The sequence below is a fragment of the Ovis canadensis genome, chromosome 9, assembly GCF_042477335.2.
Source record: "Ovis canadensis isolate MfBH-ARS-UI-01 breed Bighorn chromosome 9, ARS-UI_OviCan_v2, whole genome shotgun sequence".
Taxonomy (NCBI): domain Eukaryota; kingdom Metazoa; phylum Chordata; class Mammalia; order Artiodactyla; family Bovidae; genus Ovis; species Ovis canadensis.
The window spans coordinates 24,420,517-24,438,293 of NC_091253.1; the positions used below are offsets into that span (position 1 = coordinate 24,420,517).

At 60.5% G+C, this 17,777-nt stretch overlaps 2 protein-coding genes across 2 annotated transcripts; one reads left to right on the forward strand and one right to left on the reverse strand.

The window, feature by feature from the left end:
* Positions 1–791: 791 nt before the first annotated feature.
* Positions 792–3,431, reverse strand: GPIHBP1 (glycosylphosphatidylinositol anchored high density lipoprotein binding protein 1). The gene is made up of 5 exons (XM_069599813.1): positions 3,242–3,431; positions 2,640–2,750; positions 1,979–2,098; positions 1,250–1,360; positions 792–1,146 (listed from the first exon to the last, which is right to left on the reverse strand). Exons 2-5 carry the CDS (start codon positions 2,689–2,691, stop codon positions 911–913), a joined length of 519 nt encoding a protein of 172 aa, XP_069455914.1. The 5' UTR covers positions 2,692–2,750; positions 3,242–3,431; the 3' UTR covers positions 792–910.
* Positions 3,432–13,376: 9,945 nt separating this feature from the next.
* On the forward strand, positions 13,377–17,294 carry LY6H (lymphocyte antigen 6 family member H). The gene is made up of 4 exons (XM_069600784.1): positions 13,377–13,791; positions 14,269–14,396; positions 15,146–15,265; positions 15,558–17,294. Exons 2-4 carry the CDS (start codon positions 14,330–14,332, stop codon positions 15,791–15,793), a joined length of 423 nt encoding a protein of 140 aa, XP_069456885.1. The 5' UTR covers positions 13,377–13,791; positions 14,269–14,329; the 3' UTR covers positions 15,794–17,294.
* Positions 17,295–17,777: the final 483 nt, after the last annotated feature.

Sequence of the window (17,777 nt, forward strand, 5' to 3'; positions counted from 1 at the left end):
TTTCCCTTGGTGAGGAAAGGGGAAACATACGGTGGGAGGCTGCTCTGCCTGCAGGAACACGGGGCAGGCAAGATGGAGGGCTGGGCTTCCCTGCCCAGGGGGTGTTCAGCTGGTGGGCACCAGGGCCCTCTGTGCCTTGTTCCATACCGCTTTGATGGGGAAACTGAAGCCCAGCCCTCTCTTTCCCCCTCTGGGGCTGGGCTCCATCCCAGCACCAGTCACGGAGGCCTAGCGCCCAGCAGCCAGCGACACCCGTCCAGCTGGAGCAAAGGCTGGGGAAGCCGTGGGGCTCCTGCCCTGCCCCTCCGCTTCTCCCTGACTGCCCCCTCTTCCGCCCCATCCCCCCTACCCAAGCTGAGTGGTTGGCTGCAAAGTCCCATCTGAGCCATACACCACCTGTCTCCCTCTCTTTTCTCTTTGTCTTCCAGCCCCTCATCAATTCCACTCACCCCCAAGCCGCCCTGGGTGGGGGCCTTTCCTCCTCTAGGCCAAGGAAACCTTCCTCCCCAAGTGTCCTCTCTACAAGGGCCACCCCTCACGTGGATGGATGGAGGTTTCTTTTTGGCAAGAAGTTGGGGAGCAACCTGGGGTGGGCTCCCCACTGGCATGCAGTGAGTGTTTTCTCTGCTGGGGGCAGGGAGCTGTGTGGACCCAACCTGTGAGCCGCTGAGGCCTGGACCTAAGGCCCACGTGCTGGCCATCTGCCATGCACAGGCAGGGAGAGGAGGCCAAGATGCTGGAAGGGGAAACCGAGGAAGGGCAGCTGTGGCCAAGGAACTGGTGCCGCGGGGTCATCACGGGTGCATCCAGTTTATTCTCCATGGTCTGGGGGAGGGGGCAGGAGACAGCGGACAGAGTGCTGGCCAGCCAGGGTGCAAGCCATGCTGGGCGCGAGGAGGGACCGCCCCACTCAGAGCCCCACGGCCTGAAGGTTGGCCAGGAGGCTGAGCAGGACGGTGGCGGCCACAGTCGCAGGGCTCCCCCGGGGGCCACCTGCCCCCCTCCCCTGGGGATCTTGCCAGGGTGGGGTGTTGCACAGGCTGGACTGGCAACAGGATATGGTCGTCAGGGATCCTTCCACCGTCCTGCTGATGGCTTGACATGTGTCTGCACACCACCCCGAGTAGGTGGTCTGGGGACCTGACTCTGTGAGGGGAGAGAGTGGATCACACGGGACGGGACACGGCAGGGATGGGGCCCCTCACAGGCTTGGGTGACGCCGTCCCGCCACCCCCGGGTGGCCCCTCACCAGCGTTCCAGGAGGAGACGATGGCTTTGCACGTCCTGGGGAGCACGCAGCTCTGCACCTGCTCGCAGCTCTCCCCCTTGTGCAGGGACTGGCACGTGTAGCACTGTGGCCCTGGGGGGCCGGGTAGGCTCAGCTGTGCGAGGGGCACAGCCCCCGGAGCGCCCCCAGCTCACCCACGCCTGCTGCTTCCCAGCCTCTTCCCCTTGGAGGTCTCTTCCCAATTCTGGTCCGCCTCTCCCACTCTCAGCTGACCCCCTCAAACCCTGACATGCTGGAGCCCTCTGTGCCCCCACCTCAGGACTGGCCCCCTTACTCTCCCGCCTCGCCCCCCGCTGCCCTGCCTTACTGGGACAGTTGTGTATTTCTGAACTGGACTCCACACCCAGGGCCTTTGGGTCACTGGTCTCTCCTTCCTGGGGCTCTGCTGTGCCCCTGTCTGCTTGGTGAACTTCTATTTAACCTCTCTGCCCCAGCACCATTGCCCCTCCCAGGACTGGCTCCTTCTCTAGCCCCTCCTCTGGATGGCAGTTGGGGGCTACTGCCAGGGTGAGAACTGAGGGTGTGCTGAGTGCCAGGGGCCCTGCCTCCCCCTTCCCCCACCCTGAGGGCATGGACGCTCGCAGCGGAGGCCTCTGCCTGTGGGCTCCTCACTGTCAGCTTCGAGGCACCCATGTGAGTGCTGAGGAGGAGGGTCGAGCGCCCCCATGCTGGGGCGGGGTGGGCAGGTACCTGAGCCCCTGCTGCCCGCAGGTGCGCCAGCCTCCTCTTCCTCCTCATCCTCCTCATCATCGTAGCCTTCTCTCCCAGCGTCCGGGTCGTCGTCCTCGTCCTCCTGTGCCTGCCCTCTCCCTGGCCATGCAGGGACACCTGTAAACCTCCACTACCCAGGCGCAGAGGACACAGGCTTGGAGCCCAGTGCCGCGCCCCCTCCCCTCGGTCTGGCATCCCCTTCCCAGTCCCTCTGACCTCCCTGACCCTCCCAAGCTGGTGAGGTCGCTGCCTGGGTCTCTGAGCCCCGGCCCCACCTCCTGGCTGGTATGCGACCTGGCGGCATCCTTGCCAACAACACTAGGGGTTGGGCGCTGGCCTTTCACAGCCCCCGACTCCAGCCCCCAGATGGCAGGTACCCTGAAGCCTGAGAGGCTGAGACTGGGTGGGATTGGGTGGGGAGGGTCACCCGCGCCCTGGCGTCTGGTTGGGGCAGGGGCTGGAGGTTTGGGGACCCGTGGGGACCCAGCACGGCCCACCCGCCTCCCTCTGGCCTCGGCCTGCAGGTGCTCCCCGTCCTCCTCCCCAAGCCACGTCTTGCCTCCGGGCTGGGTGACCCTGAGGGCCTGCAGCCTGGACTGGGCATCCCTCTCGCTGCAGGGCCGCCCCTTGCCCCACGCACCTTGCTGCCTGCACCACAGCAGGGCCAGCAGGACAGCCGCTAGCGCCTTCATCCTGCGGGGCTGCCACCTCTGCCGCGTCTGCTCACCAGGGCCTCGCTGGGGCTCTGAATCTGTGGGAAGTGGGACAAAGGGCCTTGCCGGGGGCTTCCCAAGGCCCCGGGCCGCCAGCTCCAGCCTCAAACAATGGGCCTCACGCTGGCCCCCAGGCCAGGCACCGGGCCAGGGATGGTCATTTCCCTCCCTGGCTCCAGTGGTGGGGGAGGGGAAGTCACTGTGGCGGCCGGTGGGGCGTCCTGTCCACCTGAGCGGTTCTGCCCTGGCCCTGCGGCCTCAGCCCTGCAGTGCAGGCTAGCCAGCCCCTACCCCTTGTCTCAACCCTGAGACCAGGTCCAGGCCGCAGCCATGGGAGCCTGGCTTCGTGGACCCTCCAGTCCAGCTGCAGACCGCTGAGTGGCACCGTCAACCACGAGTCAGCTGCGTCATCTCCCGGGGCCTTGTTAAGAGCATTTCAGAGTGAGACACAGCTGGGGTCCTTCTGCTAGGCCTCCCTCTCCCAGCAGCACTGCGTGGGCCCGCCGGCCGCAGCTGCCCTCTGCCCCACCTCAGGGCCTCCGCCCCTCTGCCTCCTCTCCCTGGAACACAGTCCCCGCTGGCGTCCTGAGGCCGTCCTGCCCCGGGGTGGCGTGCCCTGTGTCAGACAGAGAGCTTCCACCGAGGAGGTCAATGGGAGACCAGACCAGACATCTGAGTCCTTGTGATAGCAAGCACGTATTTGCAAACTGCTGCTTCCTGCTTAAGTACAGGAAGATAAAGGATTGATAAACACTCTCAGAGGAAGAGCCGTCTGTTTCTGTGAGGTGAAACCAGCCCCTTCCGCACTGGCTTCAGGGTGTTGATGCGGAGTTGTTCGCAGGCGTTAGGGTTAGGGAGCGATGCGGGAGGAGGCCGTGCGATCGTGGGTGAGTGACAAGCGGTGGCTCTGCTTGCCTGTGGCGAGTTCTCTAACAAGTTCATTTCTGCACATGCCCTTACCCTTGATTTGCTAAGAACAGCCCACCCAGTGGAGCACAAAACCACCTGTAGACTTTATTAACGTTGGTATAATGAGTTGGGTTTGCTAGAGGCTGTATGCCTGTCTAGTCTGGGCGGGGGCAGCCGTGGCAGCAGTGGGCGTCCTCTTGTGTCACTGTGCCGTCTCTATCAGGGTAAGCTGCCCACTGCCAGGCCATAGTTTTGCCCGTTCTGGGTGAGGTCGGGGGGGTGGTCCTCAGATGGTTGGGGCTTAGCTTGATCCACCCCCTCTTGTCTTTTCGCCTGTCACCTCCCTGCGGCTCATGTCTAACCACCCCACCGTCCCATCTGCACGTGTCACACTCTCAGAGAGGTCTTGCACCACCAACACCTCCTTTTCTCTCCGTCCCTCGTGTTGGCCCCCTGCCCTCCGGGGCTGGCCTCCGGGACCACTGGGAGCCTGCCTTTTCCTGGCAGTGCAGCACTGTGGGAGGGGGCTGCCCACCTCCTCCTCTGTGGGCTGCAGGGCAGGCGCTGAGGAGCCCCTTCCTGGAGGCCAACGAAAGGTGGGGCAGGGCAGGAGGCTAGACTGAGGCCTGGAGTCAGGGCTGCGAGCCCGCCCCCGTTGTTCACCGGGGCTCCTCCCTGAACCTGCCCAGCCTGAGTCTCCCCGTGGACATCCTCAGGGGCATTTGGAGAAGAGACTGAGAGCTGGCTCTTGGGCGAAACCACCTGAGCCTGAGCCCAGGCCTCTTTCCCCTGACTCTGTGGGCTTCCGCGCTCTCAAAGCGGTCATGGCCATCAAGAGCCAGTGCCTGCTGGCATGTAGGACGGTGCCCAGCAGAGTCCCCCCAGGGCTGGCTGGGATGGCATTCCTCTGCAGTCTCAGCCGCCAAGCATTATCCTCCCACCTGCTCCTCTGAACCAGTGCACCGTCCTCTCCCCGTGGGCACTGGGCTGCTTGAACAGCCTCGGCTTCTGCGGGGAGCTGCCTGGCCTCTGGTCTCTGATTGTCAGCTGTCCCCAGCCCGCCCCCATCTGGAGGCCAAAATCTCTCTCCAGCCAGGGTCATCCTCTGTGCTCATGGCCCAGGACCTGCCCTCTGCATTCCTGAGGCCTGTGTCCGCGGTCACCCCACGTGCTGGGCTCGCACACTGCCTTCCTCCTGCAGGTGCTCTGACCTGGGCTCCCAGGAGCTGCTCCCAGGCAGGGCCCCATGGGGGTTCCCAGAAGTGTTAGGGAGCAGGAGGTCTCCACCTGCTGCCTGACCCCCCAGACAGGCCCAGCTCCTCCTTGGCCCAGATGCAAATAATAAATAACATCATTTAATTCACTAGTTAAAATTAAATACCATTTTGTTGGTCCTCAACAACTCTAGGGGTAGGTAGTGTTTCCATCACTACTTTACTGACTAGGAATTACTGCCAGGGTTGGACTCTGCCCTCTCCTCACAACCCCCCCACCCTTGGGTGCCCCTCCCCCCCCAGCCCTGCCCTGCTCCCTCGTCCCATCCCAGGATAGGCAACGGGGGCTCACCCTGCCTACACAGATGCAGTCACGGCCAGGCCTGGCCAGGGTTGGGGCCCCACAGGAGTGGTCGAGGCCCCTAGTCCTCAGGTCAAAGTGAGTATATGCCAGCTCCGTCCCCACTCAGCTATCTTCAAGCATTCTGGCCACAAAATCAACCCCTCCTGGCACTCTCTGACCCCCGGCTTCAGGGACAAGGGCCTCCCTGAAGACCCCTAGGGTGGAGACATGCCTCCCTCAAACTCCCAGGGCCAAGGCTGAGGGCTGGAGGCCCCGTGGGCACCTGAGGCCCGCTTTAGAGCCTCTGCCCTAGGATGTCAGTGCTTTCTCCCTCAGCCTTGCCCACACGCACAGGCGCTCTTCCCAGGCAGCCTGGGGCCCAGCTTCCAGCCCAAAGACCCATGCCTGATGTGGGCCTGGCCTTGCTTGCCCTGCCCTGCTCAGTCGGGCTGGCTCCCGAGAATGGCCCTGTGGGCACTGCTGGTCTGGGTCCCCTCCCAGCCAGGCCTGGCCTCCCTCTGGCTGAGTGAATCAGACCTTGGTGCCAGTTGTGGACAGGGCACACTGGCCATCCACACCCCTCCTGCCCTGGTAGAGGGGGAGCTGGAGGGGGCAGGCATGGGCCCTGCTCTCTTTGGGGACCTGTGTGGACCTGTCCTGGGCTATGAGCCCCTACCCCAGGCCTCTGCGGTCACCAACATGAATCGGACCCAGACCAGGGAAAAGATGGTCAGTGTTTCTAACTAAGGGGCTGAAGTCTGGGCAGGAAAGGCATCTGCCCTGCTGGCAGCACACAGCCATGGGGGAGGGGGGCCTTTAGGGCAAATGTGGCTGCAGATGCGCTGGCCCTCATGCCCCACTCCCTGCTCTGGGCTCCTTCCCACGCTCTCTGGGAGCAGAGAGACTGCCTTCCTTCTTAGATCAGAGTCCAGACCCTCCTCCTAGGTGGGCAGGGGCCATGAGAGGTTTGTTATGGATTCTCTCTCTGCTTCCGGTGGCCCCACAGTGACTGGCCAATGAGGCAGCTTCCAGGGTCTCTGATGGGGCCCAAGCCTCTCTCTCTCTTGAAATCCATTATCAAGAAACAGGCGGGCAGGGGTGGGCTGGTCAGAGGGAGCAGGCTCCGGGCGGTCTTAGGGGACCCACTTGCCCATACCCTGTTGACTGCAGGAGCCCACCCTCCATTTGTTCATCCTGCCCCCTCCCGCCTCCACACGTCCACACCCCAGGTCAATTTTCTCTAACCCCTGGACAGTCTCAGCCTGTCCACATTGACCCCGGAGGGTCTCGCCTCCCATTTCCCCCCGCTCCAGCCCCACCAGGGTCCCTAGCGTGCAGCTCCTGCTTCAGGGCTGCCTGTAGTGGACCTCCCATCCACAGTGCTTGTCAGCGCCCCTGCCCCTGCACCTTCAGATTCCCCACCCCACATTTCTATGAGAAGCCCGGCCTCTCAGGGCGAGGGCCACGAGGTTGCCACATCCAGACTGGCACCCTACCCACCCTCTGCCCAATGCCACCCACCCTCTGGATGCCCCTTCCTCTGCTGGGGCCTCCCCGGCACTCCTGCCTCCCCGCCCCAGGCACTCTTCTGCTCTCCTGTGCTTCCAGCTCCCCTCTCTTCTGTCCCTTGGTTCTTCCTTTATTTTCCGTCATTTTTTTGGTAAGTTAATTTATTTATTTTAATTGGAGGCTAATTACTTTACAATACTCTAGTGGTTTCTGCCATAGATTGACATGAATCAGCCATGGGTGTACATGTGTTCCCCATCCTGAGCCCTCCTCCCACCTCCCTCCTCATCCCGTCTTTCAGGGCCATCCCAGTTCACTGGCCCTGAGCACCCTGTCTCATGCATCGAACCTGGACTGGTGATCTATTTCACATATGATATTGTACGTGTTTCAATGCCATTCTCTCAGATCATCCCACCTTTGCCTTCTCCCACAGAGTCCAAAAGACTGTTCTTTACATCTGTGTCTCTTTTGCTGTCTTGCATATAGGGTCATCGTTACCATCTTTCTAAATTCCATATATATGCATTAGTATACTGTATTGGTGTTTTTCTTTCTGACTTACTTTACTCTGTATAATAGGCTCCAGTTTCAGCCACCTCATTAGAACTGATTCAAATGCGTTCTTTTTAATAGCTGAGGAATATTCCATTGTGTATATGTACCACAGCTTCTTATCCATTTGTCTGCCGATGGACATCTAGGTTGCTTCCGTGTCCTGGCTATTGTAAACAGTGGTGCAAAGAACATTGGGGTACACGTGTCTTTTTCAATTCTTGTTTCCTTGGTGTCTATGCCCAGCAGTAGGATTGCTGGGTCATATGGCAGTCCTATTTCCAGTTTTTTAAGGAATCTCCACACTGTTCTCCACAGTGGCTGTACTAGTTTGCATTCCCACCAACAGTGTAAGAGGGTTCCCTTTTCTCCACACCCTCGCCAGCATATATTGCTTGTAGACTTTTGGATAGCAGCCATTCTGACTGGCATGAGATGGTACCTCATTGTGGTTTTGATTTGCATTTCTCTGATAGTAAGTGATGTTGAGAATCTTTTCATGTGTTTGTTAGCAATCTGTATGTCTTCTTTGGAGAAATGTCTGTTTAGTTCTATGGCCCATTTTTTGATTGGGTCGTTTATTTTTCTGGAAGTGAGCTGCATGAGCTGCTTATATATTTTTGGGATTAATTCTTTGTCAGTTGCTTCATTTGCTATTATTTTCTCCCATTCTGAAGGCTGTCTTTTCACCTTGCTTATAGTTTCCTTCGTTGTGCAAAAGCTTTTAATTAGGTCCCATTTGTTTATGTTTGCTTTTATTTCCATTACTCTGGAAGGTGGATCATCCCTCATATTTTTAATTGGTAAAATACACATAATGTAAAATTTGCCACATTGGGACATCCACTGGTAGCCACTTCCACTGACTTAGCCTCTGGGCAACCCGTGGCTAAGACTCCATGCTCCCCAGGCAGGGTGCTCGGGTTTGGTTCTTGTTCAGGAAACTAGAGGTCACGTGCTGCGACTGAGGGTTTGCATGCTGCAACTAAGACCCTGTGTACCACAACTGGAAAAAAAAAAAAAAAAAGATCCTGCATGCCCATAACCGGCAATCCTGCACACCGCAATGAAGACCAAAGACCCAGCCTGCCACAACTAAGACCTGAGGCAGTCAAACGAGTGAATAAATAAATATAAAAAAATACTTTAAAAATTGCCATGTAACCGTTTTTAAATGCACAACTCAGTGCCACATTGTTGTATAGCTGTCACCACCCTCCCTCTGCAAAAGCAAAACTCTGCTTCCATTAAACACTCACTCCCCTTCCCTCTCCCCTGCCTAATGTCCTCCCGTTTCACCCACGTGGTAGCGTGGGTCAGAATTTCCCTGCCTTGTAGGGCTGAATAATATTCTGGTGTATGTATAGACCGCATCATGATTAGCCTTTGTCTTCCGAGGGCACCTGGGGTGCCAACGTGTTCTAGGTTCTGTGAATAATGCTGCGGCAGCCACGGATGTGCCGATGTCTTTCTCGGTCCCTGTTCCCAATTCCTTGGGGTCTGTGCCCAGAAGCGTGATTGCTGGACTGTGCGGTGACACCACGTTTAATTTTCGGACTGGCTCCTCTCCTCCTGCAGGTAAACACACTCAGGTGTCTCTCATTAAGAAAATAAAAAGCCCCTGAAAACACCCCTGTGCCTTAATTCTCCACCCAAACTTTCTCTCATCTCCTTCCTTGTGCAGCTCTCGGAGGGCGCCGTGGGGACAGCTCCACGTGCTAGAAGCTGAGCCCTCTAACACCTCTGCAGACCCCCGGTTCTCCGCACGCAGGCACTCCGAGGGCGCACTCGGACCTGGGCGGAGGCTGAGCTGGTCCCGCCCACCGCCAATTCCGCCTACCGCCCCGCCCCGCCCGGCCACGCCCGCCCCGCCTGAGGCTGTAAGCCTCGCTGCTGGCGCCCCCTTGGGATAATGCACCCATGAAGGGTGCCTTCTGCAGGGCAATTAATTCCATCGCAGCAGGGAGCCGTCTCCCTCGCAGTGACTTGTTAACTCTGAAAGTAATTATGCAGGGATTCTCTGTAGCTGCAGAAAGGAATGAAGAAGCTCTTTGTGTCCTGAACCAGGGAGAGGTTACCTGGGCAAGGCAGGGGCTGTGTGCAAGAGGGGGAATTGGGAAGGGGCGCTAGGAGGGGGCTTGACACTGTGCAAAACCTCACGTCTGCACAGGACCGCGCCGCCCCGCCTGCCGCGCAAGTTTGGGCCTAAGGCTCCAGGAAGAAAGGGAGGAAGCTGATGAGCTTGGGATGAGGGGTCAGACTTGGTGGCAGGACGTGCCTCCCTCTGAAACCTGGAAGGCCCAGGCCGAGCAGGACCCCCTCCCGGGGCCATGGGGGAGGACCTTCGGGGGTTGCTTCCGGCACACAGCAGGAGCAGCGGGGCCCGCGTCCCGTCCTTGGGCGTCCCACCTGCACTCCTGGCAACTGTGGCAGAACTTTAGGTACAAGGTTTTTGCCAGCAGTTTGATGGGGAAGGAGGTGGTGGGAGAGGGGCGAGGTAAGACCTCTGGGGGAGTGGGGAGGAGGGCCTGGGGGAGCCCGTGGTGTCAGGGTGGAGTGTGGCAGGTGGTCCTAGGCCAAGCCCCAGCTCTGCTTCTTCTCCAAGCCTGCCCAGAGTCTACATGACTGCAATCACCCCAGGTAAGGAATGACCACCTTGGATGGCGGCTCCCTGTTGTCCTCTTGGGACCCAGAGTCTAGGGCGTGAGAGGGAGGGGCCAGCTCTCTCACTTCTCTGGGGAGGGCTGTGCCTCTCCCCACGTGTGGATGAGGAAGTCGAGACTCCGGGGTGGCAGGACTGCCCAGGTCCTGAGCGTGGGGGAGGGGGTGGCGTCGAGGCAGGCTGTGCAGCCGTGGTTCAGGGCCCTGTGCACTGCCTGAGGAGCTTGGGTGGGGCTGGGGGCTGTGGTGTCCCAGGGCCTCAGAACACGGGAGGCCCTTCCAGCTTCTCTGGGCGGGTGGCTGGCTGGGGCTGGGTGAGGGGCACCTTCTTCTCTCCAGCTCCTCTTGCACTCTGCACTCTTTCCTGCTGCTGCTTCAACAAATCTCTAACTTGTGGCTTAAAACAGCCAACAGGCTCCAGGGGAGGACCCTTCCTGCCCCTTCCAGTCTCTGGGGGCTCCAGGCATCCCTGGATGTGGCTGTGTCCCTGAGGTCTCTGCCTCCATTACATGCCCTCTCTCTGTGTCTCTCTACCTTATAAGGACACCAGACACTGGATCTGGCCCCCGCCTCTCAAATCTAGGATGGCCTCATCGCGAGATCGTTAACTTGATCTCATCCTTAAAGTCCCATTTTCCAATCAGGATCAACTTCACAGATTGTGGGAATCATTTGGGGGGGGCACCATTCAGCCCAGCACTTACCTTGTTAGCTGTTCCCCACTATTCTGGGGATCCTGAGGATCAAGGACTTTCTCTTTGAGCTCAGCAGCCTTTCTTCAAGTGTTCACTGTGTGAATAAATGTCCCTGTCCACCCTTGGCTGGCCCTCTCCGTGAGGCAGGGTGGTGGGGGCCATGGTCAGACCCACAACCTTGGACAGCTGGGAGGGATTCTGATGGTGTCGGCCCAAAATACAAGGCAGTAAACCCTGCAGCACAGCTCAGGCATGACTCCAGCCTTGCCCCTCTCCTGCCAGGGCCTGACTCAGAGGCCAGCGCTCTGCTTCTGTTGGCTTCCAGACTCTAGAGGCAAGGCAGCCAGCGGCGAACTGCCCCATCCCCCGCCTCTGACGCTGTCCATGGTTCTGACCACCCGAGGCGGTTCTGCTGCGGGGGAGCTGGCCACCAATCACCCCCACCCTCTGTAGAGCATGGGACTTGGGCAGCTGCCACACGGTCACCCCACAGGCTGTGGGCGCTTGTCAGAGTGTCTCCAGCCAGGGCCAGGCCCCAGCACCAGCATCGAGGCATCTGGGCCAGGTCAGGTGGGGAGGAGGAAGGTCAAGGACAGCTCCATGCAGGCAGGGGCTGTCCACACTGCAAGGGCCAGGGCCACACATGGACACTCTGCCCTTGCTTCTGCCCATCATGACTGATTTTTATTCTTGTTTGCAAAAATCCTGATAGCGTAACACCATCCCACGTGTATTGGGAGGAAGGCAGAGTAGCTTGGAAACCGGGTTAGGAATATCTGTCTCCCTGGCAACCAAGCCCAGCATGGGGAGAGCAGGGTCTTTGCTCTCCAAGGAACAAACAGGCCTGGAGCTGCAGTCCCTGGGGCGGGGTGGGGGGGCAGACTCCTTGGGCATTACTCTTTGGGTATCTGTCATCTGCCCCCATCATGCCCAATCCAGAACCTACTCACCTGCTATCTTTTGCTGCATAACAAACTACCCCCAAACGCAGGCACTTAAAACAACACCATTCATGCTCTTGAAGTGTCCAAGGGTCAGGAACTCAAGTGCTGGACCTCAGGCTCACATTCTCTCATGAAGTTGCTGTTGGCTGGGGCTGTGGGCTCCTCTCAGGGCTCCGCTGGTTGTGGGGGTCCACTTCTGCGGTCCCTTGGGTGGTTGTTGGCTGGCTTCGGTGCCTCTGCACAGGGCTGCCAACAGGATGAGTAATCTGAGAGAGGACTGGAGGCAGAGCCCACATCAGAAGCTACAGTCTCAATAATCTGATCTCAGAAGTGACATCCCACTGGTCTTGCCCCCTCTTCACTAGAAGTGAGTCCAGCCATGCTCAGTGGGGAGGGAATGACTCCCTGGATGTACAGTGGTTAAGACTCTCACTCTGACTGCCGAGGCCCTGGGTTTGATCCCTGGTTGGGAAGCTAAGATCCCACAAGCTAAATAGGATGGCAAAAAAAAAAGGAAGGAAGGAGATACACCAGGGCAAGAATACCTCTTAGAGCCTGCCCCCCACACTACCAGTCCCAGGTGTTGGGAGTGGGTTGCCTTGCCTTAGGTCTGGCAGGGATCTACCAAGTCTCTGACAGAACTTTGGCAGAGATTCCCAAGCCAGGAGCAGGCTGGCTGTGATCAGCAGGGACTGCCACCAAGTGCCATCCCACAGTCACCTCATACCTGGACAGAGTCAGTATCCAACTGACCCAAAGGTCTAGAGGCCGGTCTTGTGGGAGGGCACCCAGGATATGTGGCCTGCCCCCAGCCCCTTGGGGAAGGCCTTGTGTTAAATCTGAAATGCATGTGTTAATTCTCACAAGGATGTCCTGGACTCAAGCCTTTGCCCAGCTACATAGGTTTTGGGACAAAATCTAATCCTTTTGCATATTGTGGCCTGAGCCATCGCCCCAGCCCTCCCCCAAACACTCCTGCTCTCTGTATCTTGGAGCTTGCAAACCCTCCTCCTGCAGGATCACGGGCTCCACCAGAGAGGCTTTGTCCACACCCCAGGCCTCTCTCCTTGCTTCTCATCCCACTCAGTAGCTCCCCCTGTCAATCTGCCCGGTTGTCCGCTGCTTGCCTGCCCTCTCGCCGGCACTTGCCCTGGTCTGGGTGCCCAGTGATATCTCTCCCTGTGGGTTTGGTGCAGCCCTCACACGGTTTCGTGGTTACATTTTATAGACAAGGACCTGAGGCTCAGGGGGCAGGCAGCGTGCCTACAGTCACGCACCTGAGCGTGGTCCCAGGCTGTCTGTATAAATATTTGTTGGACAGATGAAGTCAGGACTGAAGGATCGACTTTAGCACTTGCTCCTCGCCCAGCGGATGGCAGTGCCCAGCAGAGACTGGTCTCAGGCATGAGGGACAGCAGGTGCAAAGCACAGCACGACAGGCGTGATGGGAGCAGAAGGCAAGAGACAAAGCTGAGAAGCTGACCAGAGCAGGCGGTAGAGGGCCTTGAGTGCCAAGACCAGGGTTTGGGACTTGCCCTCTGAGTGTGGGTGTGGTTGGAGGCAGCAGTCCCTGGGTCTGCGGCTGCTCGTGGGGTCGTCGTGGGGTGGGGGGCGCGGAGAATAACCTTGAACCATCGGGATCCGGATGGGGTCAGGGAAGGGAGGGCCCAAGGGCCGCGAACAGGGGGCCTGGGCCAGTAGTACCTGCCGCGCTCGCTCCCTCCCTCCCTCTCTGCGTCTTTGTGCCTTTCGCTTCCTTTCGCAGTAAACGTTCTTCCGAGAAATTCCAAGGGGATCTCAGCCAAGCTGAGGGGGAAGGGACCTGCCCGCGCCTGGGTGGGGGGAGGCGGAGGTGGGGGGAACGCACGGGTGAAGAGATCGGGAGAGGAGAGGGCGCGCGCGCGCGCGCGGGCGGGGGTGCGGGTTGCCTGTTGGCCAGGGGGCCCAGGACGGCCCGGGACGGTGACCCTGCCGGGCCCTGAGTCCCAGGCGCCCCAATCCGCGCGACTCCAGCCGCCCCCGCCCCCCACGCGGCCCCCGCCCCGGCTCTGCCCCGCCCCTCGCGCGGGGTCCGTGTCTGCGGCTGCGTTCCCCGAAAGACACGGCTGCACCCGGGTTCCCGTCCGCAGGGAGACCGAAGGGCACTGCTCCCCGCGCCGCCCCCGCCGCCTGGAGGCCCGGAGTCGCGGCATCCCAGGGATGTGAGTGCGCCCCCGACCCGAGGCCCGCGCTCCACGCCTAGACCCGCGGTGAGAGCCAAGGCTCGCGTGAGGAGGCAGGGAGGAGGCTCAGCGCCGGGTTCCCGGGCCCCCGGCCCAGAGGTGGGGGTGGGGGTAGCGCGCACCCCTCTGCCCGCCGGCAGGTACTGTCCACTCGCACCTCGTCCGGCCCTTTCCTCTCCGGACTCACCTATGGCTCCCCAGGGACAAGACGCGCCTCCCGACCACCCCCACCTCCCCACCCCTCATCCCACAGGTGCGGAGCGCCAGAAGGGGGCATTTCGGGCTGTCCCCCAGCGAGAGGGCAGGCCTCTTCTCCCCCGAGGGGGTGTAGCGATGGTGGATGTTCCCGCGGATGGGCTGGGGGCGGGGCTTTGGAGCTCCCCGGCTACCCCAAGCTCTGGATTCCGGGCGGGAAGGTTGCCTTAGGATGCCAGGAAAGGGGAGGGCCCTTCGAGCTGGGCCAGGGGCTTCGTTTCCTTCCTGATCGAGGCTTCCCCCTGCCAGGCCGGTGTCCCAGACGACCCCCGCCCGCAGCCCCCGCCCCTTCCTGAGGCCCGCCTGGAGCATGTTGCCTGCAGCCATGAAGGGCCTCGGCCTGGTGCTGCTGGCCGCTCTGCTGTGCTCGGCCCCCGGTAAGTCTGGGGCCGCTGGCAGGGGCGGTGGGGGGAGTCCAGGTCACCTGAGAGTCTGTGCGAGACAGCTCCGGAGAGAACCAGGTGTGGGGTGGTCATTCTGCTACGATGCCCATCCAGCCCATACCCCCTCCCACACCTCTGCGACCCCGGCCCTCGGCCCTTGCAGCGTGACCCTCTGCTCCGGCTGCCTCGGCGACAGCCACGTGGATCTCTCCTGGCTCCCAGGGCTGGGGTGCTCTTCCTCCTGGGCCTTGGTCCTGCGGGCTGGCCCTGCGCGGATGACTTGGCTTGGCGCCGGGGTTCCCGGACACTCTCTTCTCAGAGCCCCTCTGGCTCCCCATCAAGTCCTGTCTGACCTTCCTCGATGGAATCAACTGGATTCTGGGGGATGTGAACCGGGGGAGTGGCGGGGGGGAGAGGAGTGTGCAAGAGGGCACCACAGGTGTGATGTGTGTGACTCTGTGTGTGTACACTGTGGGTATGTGTGGGGCCTGGGGGTGCAGAGGGGCTTCCAGAGTCCCAGCAGCAGCACCCTCACCCCAACCTGCCCAAAGACACACAGGTTTTTCCCCGCCTGTCCTCCAGGTGCCAGTTTGACCTGGTCACTCCTGGTCAGGGGGTGCCTGGCCTCCTACAGCCACGCGGCTCTGCTAGGACCTGCAATGAGGCAGGTGGGGAGGATGCAGGGGGCTGGCTGGCCTGAACCCCGGTTCCTCTAGTCATCCTCCTCTCCGTGCCCTGCCCAGCTCATGGCCTGTGGTGCCAGGACTGCACGCTGACCACCAACTCCAGCCACTGCACCCCGAAGCAGTGCCATCCATCAGACACGGTGTGTGCCACTGTCTGGATCACAGATCCCAGCAGCAGTAAGTCAAGCTCCAGGCTGGGGGGTGGGGGTGGTGTCATTGGAGTCCCTCTGGCCTCGGACAATGGCGTGTGTCTGGGGGCACGACCCTACCCTGCTGTGTGACAGTCAGCAGGTACCTGACTCTCTCTGACTCTTTCTGTGGAGCTGGGGGGCAGCATGGGTGGGTTGAAGCCTCAGTTGTGTTGTTCTGGGGTTCTGAGCTGACCTGGAGGGTCCCTGGGCTGGGTCCTGGACATGAGGCTGAGAGGCTTGTGGGGCTCCAATCCCAGGCTGCCTGTCTTCATCCCCAGGCAGGAAGGATCATTCCGTGAACAAGATGTGTGCCTCGTCCTGTGATTTTGTGAAGCGGCACTTTTTCTCAGACTATCTGATGGGCTTCATTAACTCTGGGATCTTGAAGGTGGAAGTGGACTGCTGCGAGAAGGATTTGTGCAATGGGGTGGCACAGGCAGGGCGCAGCCCCTGGGCGCTGGCCGGGGGGCTCCTGCTCAGCCTGGGGCCCGCCCTCCTCTGGGCTGGACCCTGAGGCCCCCTCCCCACCGCAGGGCTTCCGAGCTTGTCCCCCCACACCTGAGCCCGTGGCTGCCCCCTCCCCAGCCTGGCCTGGCTGGCACTGGGGGCAGCCTTGGCTCCGCTCCGCGGCCTGTGGCTCCCGCCTGCCCCAGCTGTGAGAACTCCCTGTTTCCCCACCAGCTCCAAGTTGCAGCCACAGGACATCTCCAGGGACCAGGCACCCGGCAGGAGGCTGGGCCCCTGGGTCCCTGAGGGGAAGCCGGGCCCAGCCCAACAGCTTGGCTTTGAGGATATCTGCGGAGAAATAAAATCACTTCTGAGCCTGGAGACCCGGGTCTGAGCCTGGGTGGGATTTTGGGGAGGGAGGGGTTCCTGGCAGAGAAAGTGCAGGTGAGCTGGCGCAGGGAGGGTGGCGTGGGTCCTCTGGGGGTTGCCAGGGGACTGTGGGCCTGGAAAGGTTTGGGAACAGCCTGAGGGGCAGTGAGTGTTGGGCTGAGCAAGGTCACAGGGTGAGCCTGAGGGTGAGGCCTTGGAACCGTGTATGCACACACTAGGGAGACGGACACACCAGACCCACACCCATGTCCACTGAGGGCACACTCCCCGCCACACCACACTCATGCCCCCCATGCACTCCCACACTGACGCATTTGTGGCACAGCAGCTCCTGGATTGGTGTGCCCCAGCACATGCAAACCGCACAGGTCCAGGTGTGTGTGCAGACGAGAACACACAGACACGGCCCCGTGTGCAGGTTTCCACGTGCCCTTTCCCGCTGGGGGTGGTCCGCTCCCCAAAGGCCATCAGGACTGTTTCAGGCTCATGTGCCGGGAGTCTGCCACAGAACTAGGCACACTCACATCCCCACTCTGAGTCGGGTGCCGCCACAGGTAGGGTCTGGAAGGCCAGTCCCCCAGCCAGGGTCTGCGGGATAGCACGGAGGGACTGGGTGCTTCAGGTGGGAGGAGGCAGGGAGGGCCCCTGGAGGTTGACCTGAGAGTGCAGCTTCTCCCAGCCTTCTCGGCTCCAGCAGTGGGCCCTCTGTTCGTCCCTGCAACCCTGAGTCCAGCTGGACTCTGCACCCCTTGGCCACGTGAGTTATCTCATGGCCCACGCTCACCACGTGAGGCTCCGCAGCCACTCCAGGCTTTCTCTGGGGTTTGGTCCTTGGCCGGTCCCTCTTCATCCCTCTGTGGCTGACCCAGCCCATGATCACTCCTGGGTCCTGCACCATCTGGAATGAATGATAGTGATGAATGAATGATCTCTCCCCAGGGCTGGCCCTGGCCTTCCTCCCTGGGCTTCTCTGCAAGCATGACGGAGAGGGGTCTGGAGGTCCCGGGGGAGTGAACCAGGGGAGAGTAGGGTCGGTGGATACTGGTCAGTGTCAACTTCCCGCTGGTGGAGACGCCGAGGGGCTTGTCGGAGGGTGTCTCCCACTCCGTTTTAAGTTTGCTCTGCTGCTTTGCGATGTACCCCTCCCCCAAACCTCAGTAAAGTGTGCTACCCACTGAGTGCGTCTGCTGCTTTTGGGACCCTTGGGACTGGGTGCTGCTGGCGGGTGACCTGGCAGATGTGGCTGGCTCAGGGGAAGCAGACAGAGAACCTTGGGGATTTGGGGGAGCTGGGAGCTGGAGCCAGGCGATCTGGAGCAATGGGACGCCTGGAGGTGTTGGGAGGATGTGGACGGACCACCCCAGGGGCATGGGTTCAAACCAACCTCTACCTAGTCTTTGCTGAATTTGTTATTTGAAGGAAGTGTTTAAAACACAAAAAGGCATAAAGTTCTCCCAGGTCTTTTATTGAAGATGCGTGATTCTGAGTGGACATGGGGCTTAGAGGGAGGGCACTGCGGCCCAGACAACCTGGCCTCGACACCTCAGCTCCTGTTTCCACGCAACTGAACCTGAGCTTGTGCTCCGACCTCTGAGGGCTTCTCAGTAGCCCCCACCTTTGTGAGCTCTCGGAAGGATCGAAGCCCGCAGCCGGTGTGCCAG